The sequence below is a fragment of the Mustela erminea genome, chromosome 7 (assembly GCF_009829155.1).
Source record: "Mustela erminea isolate mMusErm1 chromosome 7, mMusErm1.Pri, whole genome shotgun sequence".
Taxonomy (NCBI): domain Eukaryota; kingdom Metazoa; phylum Chordata; class Mammalia; order Carnivora; family Mustelidae; genus Mustela; species Mustela erminea.
Genome location: NC_045620.1, coordinates 21675836 through 21698178, shown reverse-complemented (window position 1 = coordinate 21698178; position 22343 = coordinate 21675836). Strand labels below are relative to the sequence as shown.

Genomic DNA, 22343 nt, shown 5'->3' with positions numbered 1-22343 from the left:
GGATATACTATACTGGATATACTATACTTTATGAAACTAATTTCTTTGTATTTCTAATCTTGGATGTTTTCCATTTTTTGCTATTTTAAATAACACTAGAATGAACATTCCTGTACCGTTTCTGCTTATTTTCATAGGTTAAATTCTTAGCAATGAGACTGATATGTCAAAGTATATATTTACTTAAAGGGTTTGACACATACTGCCAAACTCCCCTATAAAAAAGGTGTATCAATCCATGCTCATATCAGCACAATATATGATAATGTCAGTTTTTGGGTGTCTGGCTGGAACATGCAGAAGAGCATGTGACTCTTGATCTCAGGGTCATGAGTTCAAGCCCCACGACTGGATGTAGAGATTACTAAAAAAAAAAAAAAAAAGAAAAAAAATTTTTAATTTTTATTTTTTAATAATAAACTTTAAAAAAAGATAATGTGGGGCACCTGGGTGGCTCAGTAGGTTAAAGCCTCTGTCTTTGGGTCAGGGCATAGTCCCAGGGTCCTGGGATCGAGCCCCACATCAGGTCTCTGTTCAGCAGGGAGCCTGCTTCCCCCTCTCTCTCTGCCTGCCTCTCTGCCTACTAGTGATCTCTGTCTGTCAAATAAATAAAATCTAAAAAAAAGATAATGTCAGCTTTCCCTTAACATATCTGTGTTATGTATTAATTAGTGTTCTTTGCCATTTTGACAGAAAAACACTCATTTCTCATCATTGTTTTATTTTACAAACAGTTTGAAAAGTTAATTTTTTAAAAAAGATTTAATTAATTTACTTGAGAGAGGGAGAGGGCAGAAGGAGCAGAGGGAGAGGGAGATGTGGCCTCCTGCTAAGTAGGGAATCTGATATACGGCTCTATCCCAGGACCTTGGGATGATGACCTGTGCTATGCTGAAGGCAAATGCTTAACTGACTGAGCCACCCAGGTGCCCAGGTGCTTTTTTTTTTTTTTTTTTAAGATTTTATTTATTTATTTGAGAGGGAGCAAGCATGCACATGCACAAGTCAGGAGAGGAGCAGTGGGGAGGGAGAGGGTAAGATTCTCAAGCAGACTCCATGCTGAGCATAGAGCCTACATGGAGCTCGAGCTCACAACCCCAAGATCACAACGTGAGCAGAAACCAAGAGTTGGGTATCCAACCTAGCCACTACCCAGGTGCCCCTGTTTTCAAAATTTTAATTACTAGTAATAGTAAATATTTTTCATACATTTATTGGCCATTCATCTCCTATGAACTGCTTATTCATACTGCTTTCCACTTTTCTTTTGGGATCTACTGATTTATTTAAAGGATATGAACCTTTATCATATTGCAAATATATTCCCTAAATTTTTGTTTAGTTTTCGGTTTCGTCTGCTTTTTTCCAAAGTTGATTTAAATTTTTTTATATCGATAAATCTATCATTCTTTCACTTTATGGATCTGTCGCTGGTATCGTACTTAGATAAAGCTCTCTTTTTAAAAAAGTTTTATTTAATTAAGTAATCTCTACACTCACTGTGGGGTTCAAACTCATGACCCCAAGATCAAGAGTCATATGCTTTACCAACTGAGCAAGCCAGGTGCCCCTAGATAAGGCTTTGTTTTCAATTTCCAATTCTCCAAGAACTCAAAAATGCTCAGGGCATCTTCATAGTTTGAAGTTTTTTATTTCTTTTTTATTTTTTTCAAGATTTTATTTATTTGAGAGAGAGAATGAGAGAGAGAGAGAGAGAGAGAAAACATGAGAAGAGGGAAGGTCAGAGGGAGAAGCAGACTCCCTGCCAAGCAGGGAGCCTGATGCAGGACTTGATCCAGGGACTCCAGAATCATGACCTGAGCCGAAGGCAGTCACTTAGCCAACTTAGCCACCCAGGCGCCCTCTTTTTTAAATTTTTTAAAAGTTTTATTTTTAAATTTTTTAGAAAAAAAGATTTCATCTATTTATTTGATACATAGAGATCACAAGCAGGCAGAATGGCAGGCAGAGAGAGAGAGACAGAAGCAGGCTCTCTGCCGAGCAAGGAGCCCGATATGGGACTTAATCCCAGGATCCTGGTATCATGACCTGAGCCAAAGGCAGTCGTTTAACCGACTGAGCAACCCAGGTGCCCCTATTTTTAATTTTTTTAAGGATTTTGTCTATTTGAGAGAGAGTGAGTGAGCACAAGTTGGGAGTGGTGGTAGGCAGAGAGAAAGGGACAAGCAGATTCCCTGCTGAGCAGGGAGCCTAATGGGGCTTGATTCCAGAACCCTGGGATCATGACCAGAGCCAAAGACAGACGCTTAACTGACTGAGCCAGCTATCTGCCACTAAAGAATTTATTTTTCCCCTTGAAGATTTTATTTATTCATTTGACAGACAGAGATCACAGGTAGGCAGAAAGAGAGAGGAGGAAGTAGGCTCCCCGCCGAGGAGAGAGCCTGACTCGGGGCTCAATCCCAGGACCCCGGGACCATGACCTGAGCTGAAGGCAGAGGCTTTAACCCACTGAGCCACCCAGGTGCCCCAAGATTTTAAGTAATCTCTACACTCAGTGTGGGGCTGGAACTCACTGTATATACTACAGAATGATTACCACTACAACAAATCTAGTTAATATCCCTAATCATCTTTTTCTACAAGTATTTTCCCTTTTAATTTAATCAATTTATTTTACATGAACTCTACCCTTGATGTGGGGCTCAAACTTATGACCCTGAGACCAAGAGTTGCATGCTCTATTGACTGAGCCAGCCAGGCATCCCTCACATAATGTTTCTTTTTCTTTTTAAAGGTTTTTATTTATTTATTGCCAGAGAGAAAGAAAGCGCAAGCAGGGGGAGTGGAAGGCAGAGTGAGAGGGAGAAGCAGGCTTCCACTGAGCAGGGAGCTCGATGTGGGGTTTGATCCCAGGACCCTGGGATTGTGATTGTGACCAGGGCCAAAGGCAGATGCTTAACCGACAGAGTCACCAAGGAGCTGCACCTCAAAATCTTTCTTTTTCTTACGGTTTTATTTATTTGTCAGAGAGAGAGAGAGAGAGAGAGCGAGCATGAGTAAGCACAAGCAGGGGGCAGTAGCAGGCAGTGGGAGAAGCAGGCTTCCTTCCTGCTGAGCAAGGAGCCCAATGTTGGGACTTGATCCCAGCACCTTGAGATCATGACCTGAGCCAAAGACAGATGCTTAACCAACTGAGCCACCCAGGCCTCCCACTCTTATAATCTTTCTTTTCTTTTTTAAATTTTATTTATTTATTTGACAGACAGAGATCACAAGTAGGCAGAGAGGCAGGCAGAGAGAGGAGGAAGCAGGCTCCCTGCCGAGCAGAAAGCCCGATGCGGAACTCGATCCCAGGACCCTGGGATCATGACCCGAGCCGAAGGCAGAGGCTTTAACCCACTGAGCCACCCAGTTGCCCTCTCATAATCTTTCTTAAATAAGGTCCAGCTTCTGGCTATTTTATCAGTTACATATTTTTATTTTAAAGGAAGTGAATTGTTTAGGATTTTTTTTTAAGTTTTTTTTTTTCTCAAGATTTATTTATTTGAGAGACAGAGAGCTGGGGAGGGGCAGAGGGAAAAGGGAAGCTGACTCCCTGCTAAGCGTGGAGCCTGAAGTGGGACTCAGTCCCACGACCATGAGATCACAAGCTGAGCTGAAATGAAGAGTTGGACACTTAACCAACTCAGCCATCCAGGCATCCCTGAAAGATTTTATTTTTGAGTAATCTTTACAACCAACATGGGGCTTGAATTCAGCATCTGGGTTCAAGAGTCTCATGCTCTATTGACTAAGCCAGCCAGGTGCCCCCAGGATTTTAATTTATTCTCATAATATAATACATACTTTCGAGTTGTGAGGCTTGGTGTTTTCATGGCATTTTCTAATTGTATGACTGCTTCTTAAGTGGGAATAAATAATTCTTTGAGAGCTAAATCTTCAAAGCTGTATCATTATAGAAAATTTCCACTCGCTGCCAATTCAGGACACCATTTATTTACATGAGGCTTGCCTTATATGACTCTAAACCTCTGTATTACCAAGTCCTGCCCCCTCACAGGACAACCACTTATAGGAAATAGTGCTGCAGGCACCCCCAAAGGTACTTGGGAGCTATTGTCATAATTTACTAAGATGGTATTTCTAGGTGGAATCAGGAATTGTTCCTGAGACACTCATCAAAGTGGTTTCCAGACCAGTAGGGTCGTGTCCTTTCCTAATGGGGGGACTTGGACTGGGGTGAGACTGTCATTCACTTGTGGTCTCCAAGGTCTTCATTATTGCAAAAGTCAGGTCCTCTGGTTCCCAGGGTTTGAGCTCTGTCAGACAGCCTGCCCACAGCCACCACCTCTGATCCCTTTTGAAATGTGAGGCACCCCAAACCAAACCCAGGTGTGTGATCACTCACCATTCTCTATCCAGTCAGTGCCCTTCATCCTGAGCTCATTTTGATCCACGTACTTTAATAAGAGTCCTAAATGCAGGAGAAAGTCAGTGAGGCTGTGGTCTGGCTTTGGCTCTAAGCAGTTGGCAGAATTGGTCTTTTGATAATTAGATTCTAAAACTTGACTTTCAAGTGCCTGAAAGTTACCTAGAGGTAACAGCCCTTTTCTCCAAAGAAGTGTTTTCAAGGTCATCTTCATAAAGAACCGGGATACCCAACACCACAATTTGGGAAAATATAGGATAAAGTGACTGTAGAAATGAAATGATTGTTTATACCTACAAATAAGACTGCTGCTCTTCTGATAGGAAGTTTTGCATTCTTGGAGAACATCAATGTTTGGGCGAGGAGGTTAACTTTCCCCTGGCATTTTTTTCCCTAAGTGGGGGAAAAAAAGGAAGACTAGGAAGGAGTGAAGTACACCACAGTTTTTGTCAGCTTCGCTGTAGTTTCCTGAGCCAGGGACGATGCCGGACATGAGACACACAATATGGGGCTCGAAATAATAACTACAGTTGCTTACTGAATGTTATGTCACAACAACGTCCCTGAACAGAGTTATATCCTCTGGACACACTGTGCTCACAGCCCCTCACTCCGCAGATTGTGCCTGTGGTGACTCTAAGTCCATCTCCACTTCTCTGTAACTGTCTTCTCTGTTCCCTCAGCTCTGCCTTGAGCTCTGCCTCCCAATTGGCTCCTCCCGGATCGCTCACTCTGCTCTGAGCATTTCTGCAAGTACCCCTCTCTTAGCACATATCATTTTCCATCTTGAGTTTCTATTTAATTTTACACAGTGGTTTTATTGCCTTTACTAGCTAACAAGCTCCCTTAGGAAGTTCCTGTCATTGCCATGTTTCTGGGTTCTCCATGACCCACTGCATATTGGATATGTTGCGTTTACTGGGTGAATAAATGGACCTTTCGGTGGTTCTGTTACAAAGACAGGCAGCTCAGGGATAGGAGGAGGATCATCAGAATCTGTTCCCAGAGATCTTATGATGTCACATGGACAACCTATGATCTTGTGCATTGAGAGCACTGAGTTTCTGCTCCCAGTGCCTTGGATATAGGTTCGGGTACAGGTCAGAGAGATAATCCTCAGTGGAAAGGCTGACACAATGGTACTGTGAGGCTTCCTAGACCCATTAAGTTTGATCAGAGGAGCCTGCACTGGGTCCTAAATAGGTTACACATATGGAAGACCCCAGTCCTAGTGTCTTTGTAGTAGGATCCCAGCAGTCCTACAGTCAGAAGTCCAGAAAACTATGGATGGGCCCCCTGAAGCTTCCCTGGCTTGAGTCTGCCCCTGAGATGGGCCCCAGTAACCTTTGTCAAGTTTGTGAGGGGAAAGGACGCCATCTGGGCCCTAGCAGAGCCAGTGGCATGCTGCTGTCATGCTGCATGGCTTACAACAGCAAGGCAACCCTTGCTCGGGTCCCCCTAAACACGCTCTAGTGGAGGGGAAGACAATCCACTATATCCAAGAAAAGGTGAGAGATCATTGTAAAGGCAATATACAACCCAGTTCTACTCACTTGCACGTACCATTATCAGCCTGACCCATAGCTTCTGACCCAGGTTAGTGGGGCTCCCAAGAATTCAAAAGAGAGTCTTTTTTATGAAGAAACGTGGTTACAGAAAGTGAGTCTGTGACTCAGTTTGGAGGAAGCTAGAGAAATAGATTCCTCATACAAGATAGTTCATGGATATCAGTTGCTGATGTGAAGGGATGAGAAATGTTTCCTTTATGTCATGTTCCTCCATTAAAAACTACATCAGAAAAAAGTAAGTATGCTAGCCTATAAACGAGTGAACCAAGCCATTATTGCTCACATACAAAGAATTTGCAGACTGCTCCAGCTTCACTAGGGCGGATGTACCAGGGATCTTTGCAGTACACTTCTGGGGGCAGCTTCCACTTCAGGAACTGGGCACATATTGTTAAGACTTGTCTGCTTTCCTGTGAAAAGGATCCGAGATCAGTATCTTCAGACATTTTTTAGCTGAAGTAAACTTTCTTCAAATAAAACTGGCTAGAGTGAGGGCAGGGATAGACAGGAACCACAGTCCTGCCCTCTTTCAATTTCCCCAAACAGTCCCCCTAAAGGGGACCCATGAAGCCTGCAGAGTTGTGGGGAGGCTGTAGAAACCACTGGTCTGAGACAGAAGTGAGAGCTATCCGGTGTAATACCAGAGCAGGGACTGGGGCAGGGGTCCCCATGACCCCACGAGTGACAGATAGGGCTCTTCCACCCACCTGCTACTCTGTGATATTCTCCTGTCACTTTACACAGGGAAATGGAGCTCCTCTCCTCACAGCCCTTGTGGAATCTCTGGCTTGGGAGAAATTCTGGTCAGTACTGATCCCCTCTGGATCCAGATGCTTGAGTAAAATTTAGCAGGATGCTAAAAATTAGCAAGCTAATGGGCTTCTCTGTTCACAGCTCTCAGAATGCCTCCCAGGTACTACACACCACCTCTTACAAGTATTCAAGCAAATACCTTGTCCCAGGTCCACTAGATTTTGGCCATTAAAATTCCTTTGGGGACTGATGGGAATACAAGTTAGTTCAGTTACTTTGTTTATTTATAAATATCTAATAAAGTTAAAGATACCCAGATATTCTACTTCTGAGTTTGTGCCCTCAAGAAATTCTCACACAGTTACACAAAGAAATACGTAAAAGAATGTTCAATGCAGCACTGTAATAATGAAAAATGGGAGACACTCTAAATATCCAAGAATAGGAGCACCAGAGAAGTGTCAGGATATCCTCAAGATGGGATTCTGCATAGCAGTGAGAATAAATGAACTGGAGCCTACAACATTGAGCCAAAGGCAGATGCCCAACTGGCTGAGCCACCCAGGTGCCCCTTAAATAGTCCATATTTCTGATTACAAGACCATATTCCTCCCAGGTTAAGGTACCAGGGCCCACCATAATATTAAGTCTGGTTTCTGATCCTGCTTTATTTCTGTAATGGGGAACATGGGTAGGGGAAAGCTCCAGCATTTTTCCAGAATCCTTGCAGCCTAAACATACTTCTGGACTATTGTATCTGGTGGTCATAGCTAGCAGATTGGAATAAACAGGCTCCTAAGTAATGAGACAGTACCAAAAATGATGACCTCCTACCCACAACTCTATGGCAGAAACTCTTGGAAGATTAAGGAGATGTAGAGGCTTCTCTAGATTGTCAGAGAAGCTACTATTTCTTTCTTTCCTTTTCTTTTTTTCTTTAAGATTTTATTTATTTATGACAGAGAGATCACAAGCTGGCAGAGAGACAGACAGACAGAGAGAGAGAGAGGGGGAAGCAGGCTCCCCACTGAGCAGAGAGCCTGATTCAGGGCTCAATCCCAGGACCCTGAGATCATGACCCGAGCCGAAGGCAGAGGCCCAACCCACTAAGCCACCCATGCGCCCCAAGAAGCTACTATTTCTGACTTAGCCTCAACACAAGTCTATTTGTCTAAAGGCCGGAAGGCAGTTCTTGAATAAAGGAAAATGATAATGGGATATTGTCATTGTCAACAAAAAGAGTTTGTTGAATCCGGCACTGTATTTAGGACTGCGCTAGGCTAAACATTGGGGTGGGGCTACAAAATGGTATAATACATTGTTCTTACCCACAAAGGACCATGATATGCTATACAGAAGTAAGGAGTAAGATTTTTCATACAATTCACTTAGGCCAAATAATTGAAAGATAGCCTGTGTTATAGGAGACGGTGAATAAAGTTGGTACCACATAGTTCCCACCCTCAAAGATGGAATGCTTATTTGCAGATTTGGCTCTGGATTGGGAGTTATTTGGGCATGAAAAAAGTTGACAGAGGGATTACCTTTGCTACTGCATCATTTTCATCCTGAGAATACAGAAGTAGTGGAACCAAGCTGTCCAGGACTTGATTCTCTACACCCTTCTTATCTGTGTATTTCACAGACTTTATGGAGGCTCCAAAGAGGGTCATGGAGAAACGATGAACATCAGGTCTCACCTACAAAGGGAGTATCCAAAGGGAAGCAAGTCACTGAAAGTGTTCATGCTTAACTTATAAGGGCTAGGTTGGGTGAAACCCCAGTCCTAACATGAGGCTATTTAGCTGTAGGTAGCTGAGTGCAAGAAGCCAAATATATAGAGATAGCAGGACCTGCTGCTTTGTAGAACTAGTTGTTCTCTCACTCTGCAAACAGGAAGCGTGGTCAGCACAGCTACATGCTGTTTTGCTGAAATTCAGAATCCCAGCCTTGCTGTACTTGACTCTTCCAAGGAAGAGTTCATTGTGCTCCACAAACTTTTTATTTAATATTTGGGATATGGGATGGGGACATACGTATGGTCCACCACCTTGACACAGTCCTGATTGTTCCCTGAAAGACATCTTTTCTTATACAAACTCCTTCCCCAACCCATGATCAGGGTGGTACCCTGGCAAGTCTCTACATCTCAGTTTTTGTTTTTGTTTTTGAATCTGAAAAATAGTTAACACCAGTCCTACTAACATTACAGGTTACCTGGAAGGGTCTTATTAAGAGATTTGAAAGTGCTGTGAACATAAAAAGATCTATATAAAATAGAATATATTTATTACTATCCCAATTTCTATTTCCTGTTATGTTGATTACCCTCCCCTAGGAAAGTCTCTCCTCTCTCATTGTCTTACATCACCAAACAGGGAGAACAGAGTCTTCATCATGGCTGTCAGGGTGGTGAAATCCATTGTTCCAACGAGTTGTAGGAGTATCTGGATAGCCAACAAAACAATCTTCTCATCGGTTTCACATAAGAGGTCTAAGATGCACGGTAACAGACTCTTGATGCCTTCCCTCTGTGTGTTCAAAGGGAGTGCACATCACCCTCCTGAGAGCACTTCATCTGATAGCAAAGTAGGGCTCCCACCTTTACTCAGTACCTGGTGCTTGTTGAATTGCTAGCACTGGCTAGTTAAGAGCAGAAAAGTAATCAGAGGCCATGACTGCCCTCTCAGTATAGGCAGGGCTGATCCACAGAGAAGGAGGCAGAGCTATTGTAAGTTGCCTCATTGGTCAGAAGTGGGACCCAGTGGGGATGGCCAATAACAGACTTAGGATTAATGTAAGAAATTGCTTCCTATGAGAGGAAAGTGGAATGGCTAGCTCAGGTCATAGTGAGTTCTCTAATATGGAATGTATCCAGAGGCAATAAGATTCCTTGGAGGAATTCCGGCAGAGATTGAGGACTGTTAAGGGTCCTCCCCATTCTGAATTGGGATTCTGTTCTTCTCAAATTCCCAAAAGGAAGCAATTTCAGAGTTTTACAGTTTAAAACACACATGTAAGAAGTAAATAGAATAAGGCAACAAATATTCATGTACCCAAACAACCAGAATTAACATGCTAGCATCTGTCATCTTTGTTTCAGATATAGATACATACTTAAATATTAAAAAAAAATAAAACTCAAGTGATAAAATTGAAGGCCCAGGGATTGATTTTTCCTTCTGATCCAGGCCTGGTTTCTAGCTAGGTCTGTAGACAATGAGCTCTCTTTCAACATGAATTTCAGCAATCCTGTTTAGATGATATACATTCTGGGAGCAGATATCATGGTCTGTCCAATGTACTCCTTAGGGGAACACGGTACAAAACATAAAAGGATACCTGTATGTCACCCAGGCTGTGATGACGGTGAGGGTACCACCTTAAACAAATTATAGGTTTCAAATATTATGACTTGGAATTATTTCTTAGGATTTCATGAAATACTTAAGTCAGTACTTACATATTTCCTAGGCATAAAATTTAAAAGGTACAAAGGGATGTATTCCTACTTGCTCCTATTCCCAGGCTACCCAATCTCCTTCTTGGCTGTTCCCAGTTTCTTGGGTATCTTTCTGGGGTATGTTTGATTTGTGACTTACGAATCAGTGGTCTGGGGGCCCCTCCTACCATCTCCTGGTGTTTGATAAGATAGCGCAGTCCCTTTAGGGCAAGAAATTTGAAGACGCTATTTCCGTGATGTAGCCAGTCTTTCAAACGGACGACAGAGTATATGCTGGGCAGTCTCCTAGCCACTGGACTCTGGAGAAGCTGGAAGAAACCAGAAATCAGCCAAAGAAGTTACCTTTAAGCCCTTGTTCATGAGGGGAACCACCTTCCCACCATCTCCAAAATGTATTATTTTCCTCTACTATGTGACAAGGTGATGTTTACACTGTAAATATACACATTAAACATAAAGAATGCTGAATAATGAATATATGGCAAGAAGAATTTCAGTAGGTTTGAATCTGAAACTCTTTCTATCCCACATCTGAAGTGGATCCCAGCCTGCCATGAAGTTGGATAGGGCCCAGAAGGCAGATACTATGGCTTTACAGGCTTCCGGAATCCAGTTTCCAACGAATCTTACCTCCACAAAAAATCCTGCAGATGTGAGTTTATGTTTATCATTCCCTCGGTTAAGAAGAGGGACCAACAAGTACATGACTTTATGTGCAAGGAGGTGATTTCTTTCCAGCAATGCACTGCAAAACAGAACACCCAACAGGACACCTCTTAGAAATGCTCCTATCCAGACTGCATTATGCCCGGGGCCAGGGGCCCACTGAAGATTTTGCCCAGCTTTAGGTGCACAGGACGGTATGGCAGTGGCAGGACATCTGAAAAAATCTGCCTGGAATTATGGGTATTTTAACCTGTGATGTTATCCAACCTTGGTTTCTATTTTAACTAGAAGGGGGAAAAAATATCTAAAGCGATACTGATTTAGAGCAGGTATGCACGGCAAGGAAATCTTACTTGGCAAGGAGAGATACTCCCTGAAGATGGCACTCTTTTCCTTCCAGGAGGGTCCATCCTTTATTCTTTTCCATGATGTTGAATTCCTGCCAGCACAATGTTCTGAGGAGGAGAGTCTTTGTAGCTTGTATGGCGAAGCTAAATCAAAACCAAACCAGCAAAGTGAATAGAATAGGTCCCTCCAACTCATCAGTACACAATCACGCTGCTCTACCACGGAGGGGGGCCATGCATTGATAGCTCTGGATGTTACTTCTCTTCTTTCTAATTTTCCCTAAGACTCTAAATGCTCTAATAACTTGAAAGGCCCCTTCACACAAATTTTTAGTGTAAAGAAATCTAACTAGATTTTGTTTCCCTGAGAGTTTGAAAAGAAATCTATGATAAAATAGATGATATGGGATGCTAAGTCCATACCCCCTGCTTTTTAAAAAAAGCTTCAGTTAGATACAGTATATACCCCCTTCCCCCATAAAATATACCCACACTGCTTTTTATTATATTTTAATTTATTTTTGAAGTAGGCTCATGCCATCATGAGTTCAATGAGGGGCTTGAACTTATGACCTGGCAATCAAGAGTCAGGTGCTTAATTGACTGAGCCACCAAGGTGTCCCCAAAACTACCCCTACAACTTTAAACCACCCCTACAACTGGGGCCAGTAGAGCATGTGACTCTTGATCTCTGGTTCATGAGTTTAAGCCCACATTTGGTGGAGAGATTACTTAAAAAGATAAAACTAACTATCTCTATTACTTACCGAACTAGTAAGCTAGCTATTAACACCAGAGAATTCTAAAACTAGAAGGTCCTTGGAGAATACCTAGTCTGACCTAATCTACAGATAGGAAAACCAAGGCACAGAATAAAGGAAGATTTGCCCCAGAGTACACAGCTAGTTCAACAAATGAGAACTACAGTTCAGTTCTCCTCACTTTTAGTGAGGTGTTCTTGAATAATCCACATTACAGCACTTCCTCTGAGAGAAAGTCATGTGCCACCGTGACACTAACGAATTTCTACTGAGTTCATCTTGGCACCAATAAAACAGACAGACAACCAACCAGTGAGAGCCCAGAATGATTCCTGGGCGTTTCATCCTGATGTCCCATGATGGCAGACTGTAAGCTCTCCCTTGGCTGGAACCACACCTTGGCTATCTTTGTATCTACTACAGTGCATAGAGCTTAGTGTTAGTTAAGGTCAATGATATCATGACAGGCAGTACCACAAAGGGGTGACCTCTGAAGACATTTCCTGTTCCGAGTACAGGCCACTTGGGATGGCGACATCGGACATGGTGAGACCAATGCTGTGGTGTATCTGGATAAGCAGTGTCATGAGAAGCTGAGGAAAGAGTCGGAATGTAGCTGCTCGGAGCCTGTTCCCCACAAACACCTCATAAAGGGCATCTGTTGCCTGTGGTAGAAAAAACACACCATAGAGCTGAACTCCTGCTAGCAGTGCTCCTTACTTTTGCTTTATTTCTGCTTGGGCCTGAGTGCTTAACTGACTGAGCCACCCAGACACCCCAATGTGATATTTTTAATACATAAACTTTCATATATCAGTAAGAAGAAAATGGAAAGGCCACTCAGAGTGTGGGCCACATATCAGCAGCACTGGTATCATCCGGGAGCTGGTTCGAAATGCAAGCCCCACCCCAGATCTGCTGCATCAGAATGTGCATTTCAGTAAGACCCTCAGCTGACTGTGGCTTGTGTGCATATTTAATATGAGGAGCTCTGGTATATAGAACATGAGCAGATAAGTCACAAAATGTAATGGCTACTTAAAAAACATATACGGGGGGGCGCCTGGGTGGCTCAGTGGGTTAAGCCGCTGCCTTCGGCTCAGGTCATGATCTCAGGGTCCTGGGATCGAGTCCCGCATCAGGCTCTCTGCTCAGTGGGGAGCCTGCTTCCTCCTCTCTCTCTGCCTTCCTCTCTGCCTACTTGTGATCTCTCTCTGTCGAATAAATAAATAAAATCTTTAAAAAAAAAAAAAAGCAGATCATCAAATGATATATGTAATTTAATCCTACTAATTATATACATACAATTTTATAGGCTAACATGATTAAATATATAACTTTATCTGACACAACTCCTAAAACTAAGATAATATTGTAGGGATTAAAAGAAAAAGTATAAATCCACAAGAACAGAGAAAATTTAGGAGAGGAGACAATGGCAGATTAGAGATGTCAGAAAAATTCTGGAAGCTAAAGAAAACCTATATAATAACTTAGGTCAGAGAAAGCTGAACTATAAGCTGATAGGGAAGAAAATAAAATAAAATGTATATATTGATAGTGGGGAGGCTGTACATGTAGGGGGACAGAGAGTAGAAACTTTGTACTTTCTGCTCAATTTTCTTGTAAACCTAAAACTACTCTAAAAATGTCTGCTTAAAAGAAAAAAAATGGGGAGAAGGTATACCAAATAAATATATACACAAAAAATTTACATATCTATAAATACTACTAGAAAGTTCATTTTTAGAGAGAAGATACAGCTAGGCTAAGGATGGTCTTTAGATTTTTGAAATTCTGTTTTTTAAAAAATCAAAAGAAGGGGCACCTGGGTGGCTCAGTGAGTTAAGCCTCTGCCTTCGGCTCAGGTCATGATCCCAGGGTCCTGGGATCAAGTCCCGACTCAGGCTCTTTGCTCAGCCCAGAGTCTGCTTCCCCCTCTCTCTCTGGCTGCCTCTCTGCCTACTTGTAATCTCTCTCTGTGTGTCAAGTAAATAAATAAATAAAATTAAAAAAAAAATTAAAAGAATACGTTTTGGAGACTATGTGGGGACTGAAAACCCAAAATATTTGCCTTCTGGTCCTTTACAGAAAATGTTTGCCAACCTCTGCTCAAGAACCTTTTCTTTCCATGTTATATTCTTCCATATTATTTGACTTTTTTCTTTATGAGTTGTGTATTACTCTTTAACTATGATAAATATTTCATTTCATTTCATTTCATTTCATTTTATGTAGGTGCCATGCCTGAGGTAGAGCCCGATGTGGACTTTGAACTCACACCCCTGAGATGAGACCAGAGCTGAGATCAAGAGCCAGACAACTAACCAACCGAGACACCCAGGTGCCCCAGATAATACATATTTTTTAAAGGGAACATTTTAACCACACTGATTAAACCAAACTTCACTAAACCATACTGATTCCTTCATTCTCCCAAGCGCCTCCATGTCAATCCCTTGGTAGAGACATTACAGATTTATACATGGATGACAGAAGCAAACTTTGAGAGGGATGAAGAAAGACACTCTCCAAACGGAGTGTTGGACCAGTTTTCTCAAGAGAGGGAGCACGTTGTGCTGAAGTAGGGAGGGGCAAAGCTCAATGGCTTACAGCAACAGCCACGTAGGCCATCTTCTCTTGGGTGGGCGCATTATGGCATTTCTGTAGCTTCCTCAGAAGTCTCCACAGAATCCAGGTAGTGCTGGGCAGTTCCACCTCCAGAGTTCTCCACACCTCAGCCAGATGCCTAGAAATCCCAAAGAACAGGAGGCTTCAGGCGATAGCTTATCCTAAGTCCACCATGATGACCATAACCTTCCTAGAATCTGGAATTCGATCTAGAAGTCGTTTTCCTCTCTGCTCAGCTCTATTAAAAGTCTTATAATCTGATTTCACTACAGTTACTCTTTTTTTTTTTTTAAAGATTTTATTTATTTATTTGAGAGAGAGACAGTGAGAGAGAGCATGAGAGGCGAGAAGGTCAGAGGGAGAAGCAGACTCCCCATGGAGCTGGGAGCCCGATGCGGGACTCGATCCCGGGACTCCGGGACCGTGACCTGAGCCGAAGGCAGTCGCTTAACCAACTGAGCCACCCAGGCGCCCAGTTTTTTTTTTTTTTTAAAGATTTTATTTATTTGTCAGAGAGAGGGGTGGCTCAGTCAGTTAAGCAGATCATGATCCCAGATCAGCTCAGATCATGATTCCGGTGTCTTGGGATCAAGGCCTGTGTCTGGCTCCCCACTCAGTGGGGAGTTTACCTCTTCTTTTTCCCTGGCCTTGCTTGTGCTCTCTCCCTCACTCTCTCTCAAATAAATAAATAAAATCTTTAAGGGGCGCCTGGGTGGCTCAGTGGGTTAAGCTGCTGCCTTCGACTCAGGTCATGATCTCAGAGTCCTGGGATCGAGTCCTGCATCGGGCTCTCTGCTCAGCGGAGAGCCTGCTTCCCTCTCTCTCTCTCTCTGGCTGCCTCTCCGTCTGCTTGTGATTTCTCTCTGTCAAATTAATAAATAAAATCTTAAAAAAAAAAATAAAATCTTTAAAAAAGAGAGAGGAAAAGTGAGTGAACAAGCAGGGGGAATGGCAGGCAGAGGGAGAAGCAAGCTCCCTGCTGAGCAAGGAGCCTGATGTGGGACTCAATCCCAGGACCCTGGAATCATGATATGAGCTGAAGTCGGATGCTTAACTGACTTGAGCCACGCAGGTGCCCCATGCTCAGTGTTTTATAAACTCAAGTTCCTATGCCTCATAATGGACTTCAGGACAAACTAGTCCTAATTTACCTTTCAATCTCACCTTTTATTCTGCTAAAAATATGTCACATACATACCTGTGCTCTGGCTATCCCATACCATTCACCTTTACCAAACTAACACCGGACTTTGACAGCTCTAGCTCTGCTCATCTCATTTCCTTAAACTGGAAGGTCCCTTCCAAAACTCTCCCTTGCCCATCAAAACCCTTCTAGGCCCTGCTCCAATGTCCTCTCTTCTGTGAAGCTCTTGCTGCTTCTTTACCATGTCTCTTATGAGGGTTCTCATAACACTTCCAAAAATTTTTTTAAACTTTATTTTTTTCAAAATTTCTTGCGTATAGAGGTTGCCTCAATCTTACACCTGCTATTTTCGGTTCTCTGTACATGTCTATCTGTTCCCTCTGGAGGCAGGAATAATGCCCAGTTTTTCTTCCATGAATCCCTCAAGGTCTAGCACAATGCCAGGCCCACAGAAGGCATTCACAGATAGATTTATTTAACGCAGTCTATGGTCCTTAAATTTTGGACAAGCGCAAGCACAGAAATAAAGCTTTGATTTTCTTCAGAAAAGATCTCTTCTCCCTCTCTCTCTCTTTTTTTGAAGACTTTATTTATTTGACAGAGAGAGGGGAGGTGCACACAAACAGGGGGAGCTGCAGAGGGGTTGGGAGAAGCAGGCTCTCTGCTGAGCCCCGAGCCTGATGCGGGGCTCGATCCCAGGACCCTGGGATCATGACCTGAGCTGATGGCAAATGCTTAACCAACTGAACCACCCAGGCACCAGGAAGAGATCTCCTCTTGAAGAAAGACAGTGTGTAATAACTTTCTTCTATTGTTGACTGAAAGGTAGGGCATGAGTCATATATATATATATAATTGTATACAAACACTGTAAAGGAGCATTATGGGGGGAAGATTGGGAGTTACTCATGGTTTTGATCCATTATCTTATTTTCGGAATCTATCACAAGATATCTTTGTGTGCTAGATCAAGTGTGGTCTTCCAGTTGTCTATGTATCAGAATCGCTCTAAAAATTGAGAGGCTTAAGGACTATTCCAACACATCACTCTCTACTCTGATAATACTAATCTGTGAATAAAACAGAGTAAGAAGCTCTTAAAGGACTCCTAAAGGGAAGGCCAGAAAAGCAACGTGAAATGCTGAAAAGGCTCATAGCTGGTGAAGTAGACTACCGAAGATGAACATTGATTCTTGGGATGAAATTAAGAAATTCCTATACTTACTTACCCTTGTTTTTTTTTTTTTTTTTTTCCTCTCTGAATTCCTGAGGCTGTAAATGAAGTAATATGAAAAGCTATTTATTGGGGTGCCTGGGTGGCTCAGTGGGTTAAAGCCTCTGCCTTCGGTTCAGGTCATGATCCCAGGGTCCTGGGATCGAGCCCCGCATTGGGCTCTCTGCTCTGCAGAGAGCCTGCTTCCTCCTCTCTTCTGCCTGCCTCTCTGCCTACTTGTGATCTCAGTCTGTCAAATAAATAAATAAAATCTTTAAAAAAAAAAACTCTTAAAAAAAAAAGAAAAGCTATTTATTGTGAAAGAAGTGTTTTAAAAATGCTTTTGGTCTGCTGCACAGTTGGAAGTGTGCTGGGAATGCATCTGAATTAGGAAAACACAATGTTAGCCTATAAGGCAATGGTTTACATATTTTAGTGTGAAAAAAAAAAAATCATCTGGAGAGTTTGCTAAAAATATGGGACAGGTTTTACCTCCAGTAAAAACTGATCCTGTAGATGTGACATGGTTTTTGTTTGCCCATCAGCCCTTTGGGAATGGGAATTCATCAAGCTGTTTCATCCCTTCCTTGTGTTTCGTTTTGCCTTTCCCTTCTGTCTGGAATGCCTTTTCCACTGCCCTGTCCCACCTTCTAGTTGACTAACTTACACTAAATACTCAGCTTGGGGCAGCCCTGCTTTTAGCAATCCCTCCTCAGTCTTTCATCTAGTTAAGTCATCTCCTATGAGCTTCCAAAGAACTGTCTTATTTTGCTTTGGAATCCTGTTACTCGTCTATGTCTACTCCCAGACTGTGCACTGCCTGAGGTCAGGGTCCGTGTCCTGCCCCTTCTCTCTCCAGCCCAAACAACACCTTGCACATAGCAGAAGCTTTGAACAGACTCCTAAAAACAATCACCCAATCTGCATGTAAACCAGCTAAAAGACTTCAGGTAAATGACCAAAAATATAATAAGAATGAAATTTTATGACTAAGCCATTTTCATTTCTAGCAGATTCCACAATTCTCATATGATCTAAAGCAGTAGGTTCTCAAATTCATCCAAGAGCTAGAACAAATACAAATAATAAAATAATGCTAAAGTTACACTTTAAAATAACTAAGTATACTTAATAATTTGTACTAAATCATATGTTTCATATAAGGATCTAGTGTAGATAAGATGAAGCAAGTAGTAAAAGATTTTGTTTTGTTTTTGTTTTAGTTTTATTTATTTGGCAGAGAGAAAGAGAGAGCGCCAGCAGGGGGAGCAGCAGGCAGAGGGAGAAGCAGACTTTTTGCAGAGCAGGGAGCCCAATACATAACTCGATCCCAGGACCCTGGGATTATGACCTGAGCTGAAGGCAGGCGTTTAACGACTGAGACAACCAGGCATCCTGACAAGTAGTAAAGATAACAATAATGTATTAGAGAAACGTATAAAAGAATATTCTATTTTATTTTAGTCAATTAATTTACTTTAAAGATTTTATTTTTAGGTAATCTCTACACCCAATGTGGGGCTTGAACTTACAGCCCTGAAATAGAGTTGCAAGCTCTACCAACTGAATAGAGTTTTTCTTCTTATTAAAGAATAAAGGATTTTATTAAAATCCTTTATTCTTTAATAAAGAATATTAAAAAATAGATATGTATTAACTCATTTTTTTCTTTGGATGGGTAAAAATCTTTCATTTGATTTAATGGTAGAGTGTCTTATATTCAGCTTAAACCAATCAAATCAGGGTGCCTGAATGGCTCAGTGGGTTAAGCCGCTGCCTTCGGCTCAGGTCATGATCTCAGGGTCCTGGGATCGAGTCCCGCATCGGGCTCCCTGCTCAGCAGAGAGCCTGCTTCCCTCTCTCTCTCTCTGCCTGCCTCTCTGCCTACTTGTGATCTCTCTCTGTCAAATAAATAAATAAAATCTTTAAAAAAAAAACAAAAAAAAACAAAAAAAAACCAATCAAATCAGTAAAAAAAAAAAGTCACTAAAAAAAAATCAGCACTACACCAAGACACTGTGAGAACCAGTCAGTGAAAGTGGTTTTCAAACAGTTTAAAGCTAGGAAATCTTTTCTCCAAATACAATAACTACCCAGAATCGTGATACATGAAGCAGACAAGATGAGATGCCACTTTGGGCCATCTGGCTGGCTCAGTTGGTAGAGCATGCAACTCAGTCTTGGGGTCATGAGTTTGAGCTCCAAGTTGGGTATACAGCTACATTTAAAAAAAAAAAAAAAAAAAGAAAGAAAGAAAAGTAAGAGACAGATGATGCTCTGGTTGAAGGGGGTGGGGGCCTAGAATCTTCTTTTTTTTTTTTTTTTTTTTAAAGATTATATTTATTCATTTGACAGACAGAGATCACAAGTAGGCAGAGAGGCAGGCAGAGAGAGAGAGAGGAGGAAGCAGGCTCCCCGCTGAGCAGAGAGCCCGATGCGGGGCTCGATCCCAGGACCCTGAGATCATGACCTGAGCCAAAAGCAGAGGCTTTAACCCACTGAGCCACCCCGGCGCCCCTAGAATCTTCTCTTAATGCCTCACTGCCTTCCTCAGAAGGGATCTCTTGGAAATTCCAGGATGTCTCCAACTCTGAAAGCCACAAGTCTAAAAAAAAAATCATCTTGTTTGTTCCTCCAAATGATTTATTCTTATTTATGGATTTATTTTTATTTTCTTTTTTGTGTTTATGTTCTGGCTAAATCTCAAGTACATTACAGACATCATGATATTTATCCCTAAATCACTTCAGTATTGATCTCCTAGGAATAAGAATATTCTTCTGTACAACCACATTGCCATTTCATTTCTAAGAAAGTTACACTAATTCAGTAATCAATTACAGAGTCTATATTTAAATTTTCTCAAAATGTTCTTTCCATAGCTTTTATTTTCATCAGGATCCAACAGAGTTCACATATTGCATTTGGTTATATTTCTTTAGTGTCTTTTTTTTTTTTTTTAAGATTTTTTATTTATTTATTTGACAGAGGGAAATCACAAGTAGATGGAGAGGCAGGCAGAGAGAGAGAGAGAGAGAGGGAAGCAGGCTCCCTGCCGAGCAGAGAGCCCGATGCGGGACTCGATCCCAGGACCCTGAGATCATGACCTGAGCCGAAGGCAGCGGCTTAACCCACTGAGCCACCCAGGCGCCCCTCTTTAGTGTCTTTTTATTTAGAATAGTGCCCCAGCATGTTTTCTTTAATGACATTAATTTTTTTGAAGAGTTCAATCCAGCTGTCTTATAAAATGTTCTCATTCTGGATTTGTTGGATTGTTTCCTTATGTTTATGCAATATATCCTGACATATATTGCAGTATCTGTCTATATCTTATCTCGTCTACAAGAATATCAACAGATTTTTGAGAGCAGCCACATTCAACAATACCAGGGGCTGTGTCACCCACCCCAGTTTAATTCAGAGGCTGTATGTACCAGGTTCTGTTACCTGTCATATGGTACTGGATGACACAGAAGGTGGCTGATCACTGTATCTGTGTACTTGGGCCTGGAGATAAACAAACTCACAGTATTTATGATTTGTCGTCGGACTCTAGGCTGGCTGATTATGGAGAGTCGGGCACAGATCACTCCCATAATTTCTGGCACCTGAAGAAGGAAAACAAATCACTAAGACCTTAATCCTGTGGGACAACGACAGTTACTGAGGATACTGTGGCTCTTTCTGAAAGGTCCTGGGGGGGTGGTGACAAGAATGTTTAATATATTATCAAAACTACTTAAGGGGCACCTGGGGTGGCATAGTCGGTTGAGCTCTTGGTTTCTGCTCTGGTTGTGATCTCATGGGTTGTGAGAATGAGCCCCATGTCAGCCCCAGCTCTCTCTACCCCCCCATAAGTAAATCTTAAAAAAATATTTTATCTATTCATTTGAGAGAGAGAAAGAGAGAGAGTGAGAGAGCGCACAAGCAAGGAGGAGGGGGCAGAGGGAGAAACCAATTCCCTGCTAAGCAGGGAGCCTGACATAGGCCTCAAACAAGGATCCTAGGATCACCACCTGAGCCAAAGGCAGACGCTTAATGGCCTGAGGCACCCAGGCACGCTAATAAATAAATCTTAAAAAAGAAAAAAACACTTAAAATAAATCTGCACGTATGTATACATACATAAAATGATTTAGAGGAACTTTGAATGATGGGATATTTATTTTTTTGCTTACATATTTTTAAAATTTCTCTTTGATGACTATACATTGATTTTATAATAAACCAAACTAGTAAAAGTGTTGCAAGGAAGTTGGGATTTTTTTTCCACTCTGACTCTGAGAATGTCAGGGGAGTTCATACTTGCCTTCCACCCAGAGATGTCTACTATACTCAGGAGAAGGAAACAGGAGCCATCGAGCCTTGGTCCATTATTTTGCTTGGCCTACTCTGCCCACTCATAGACTCATGGCTTCAAGTCTGTGGCTATGTCAGCCTCTCAGAGAGGCAGTCATCAACACCCTTATAATAAGATGGCCCTCATTACACCCAGTTGCCAGAAGCTGGTTTAAGCTGGCATGCGATGCAATTCTGGTCACTGAAACATGGGGGAAAAAAAACCTTTTGGGAAACACATTTCTCCCTGATTAAAGGGACAAAAGGAGGACAATATCTCTCTTCTTTGCTGGATAAAGCCTTATTTTCTTAATAAAGTTTAAAATTGCTGTGATCACCTTATGACTACATGAACGGGAAGCGTGGCAGATGGAAAAGCCCCCCAGCTCTTTGATGACACTGCTGAGTTGCTGAGCCAGGTTCTAGAAAATGCTTCCAGCCTTCTTCTTATACAAGAAGATAAATCCTTTATTTTTTTTTTTAAAGTTTTATTTATTTATTTATTTGTCAGACAGAGATCACAAGTAGGCTGAGAGGCAGGTAGAGAGAGAGAGGCATAAGCAAGCTCCCTACTGAGCAGAGAGCCCGATGCGGGGCTCAATCCCAGGACCCTGAGATCATGACCTGAGCCGAAGGCAGAGGCTTTAACCCACTGAGCCACCCAGGCACCCCTAAACCCTTTATTTTTAAAGATTTATTTATTTGAGAGAAAAAGAGGCATATATGCGAAGCTGTGGGAGAGGTGGAGGCGGAGAGGGAGAGAGCATCTCAGGCAGCATCTCATGCTGGGTGCAGAGCCTGATGTGGAGCTCCATCCCGTGACCCTGAGATCATGACCTGAACTGAAACCGAGAGTCAGATGCTTAACCTACTGAGCCACCTAGATGTCCCGAGATAAACCCTTTAAACTTAAATTGTGTGTAAGCTTCGCAGAGTTGGTCTTTTTGCAGCTGAAAGCACACAACTGCTAGAAAGGTCCATCTCACTGTGTTCTCATCACATGTTCTTTTGTATCTTTGGTATTTTAATAGGTTAAAAAGTGGGTTTTCATCATGTCAAAATTAAT

General features: G+C 42.1%; 1 protein-coding gene across 10 annotated transcripts in view; it reads right to left on the bottom strand.

The window, feature by feature from the left end:
• Window positions 1-22343, bottom strand: part of MROH8 (maestro heat like repeat family member 8) — a 57832-nt gene that overhangs the window by 4903 nt on the left and 30586 nt on the right. Inside the window, exons 12-22 of one of the 10 annotated variants that reach the window (XR_004287498.1) lie at window positions 20387-20547; window positions 14565-14700; window positions 12426-12616; window positions 11197-11334; window positions 10808-10922; window positions 10345-10485; window positions 9081-9245; window positions 8259-8414; window positions 6249-6371; window positions 4691-4786; window positions 4373-4438 (exon numbers count right to left, since the gene is read on the bottom strand). Coding sequence is in view for 6 of the 10 variants with exons in the window: in XM_032350726.1 (XP_032206617.1) it covers window positions 4373-4438; window positions 4687-4786; window positions 6249-6371; window positions 8259-8414; window positions 9081-9245; window positions 10345-10485; window positions 10808-10922; window positions 11197-11334; window positions 12426-12616; window positions 14565-14700; window positions 20387-20547 (1492 nt within the window). In the remaining 4 variants the exon portion in view is untranslated. Of the gene's footprint in view, window positions 1-4372; window positions 4439-4686; window positions 4787-6248; window positions 6372-8258; window positions 8415-9080; window positions 10486-10807; window positions 10923-11196; window positions 11335-12425; window positions 12617-14564; window positions 14701-20386; window positions 20548-22343 lie in introns of those variants that run through there. The other 9 variants (XM_032350726.1, XM_032350727.1, XM_032350730.1 and 6 more) reach the window with 9 other exon arrangements.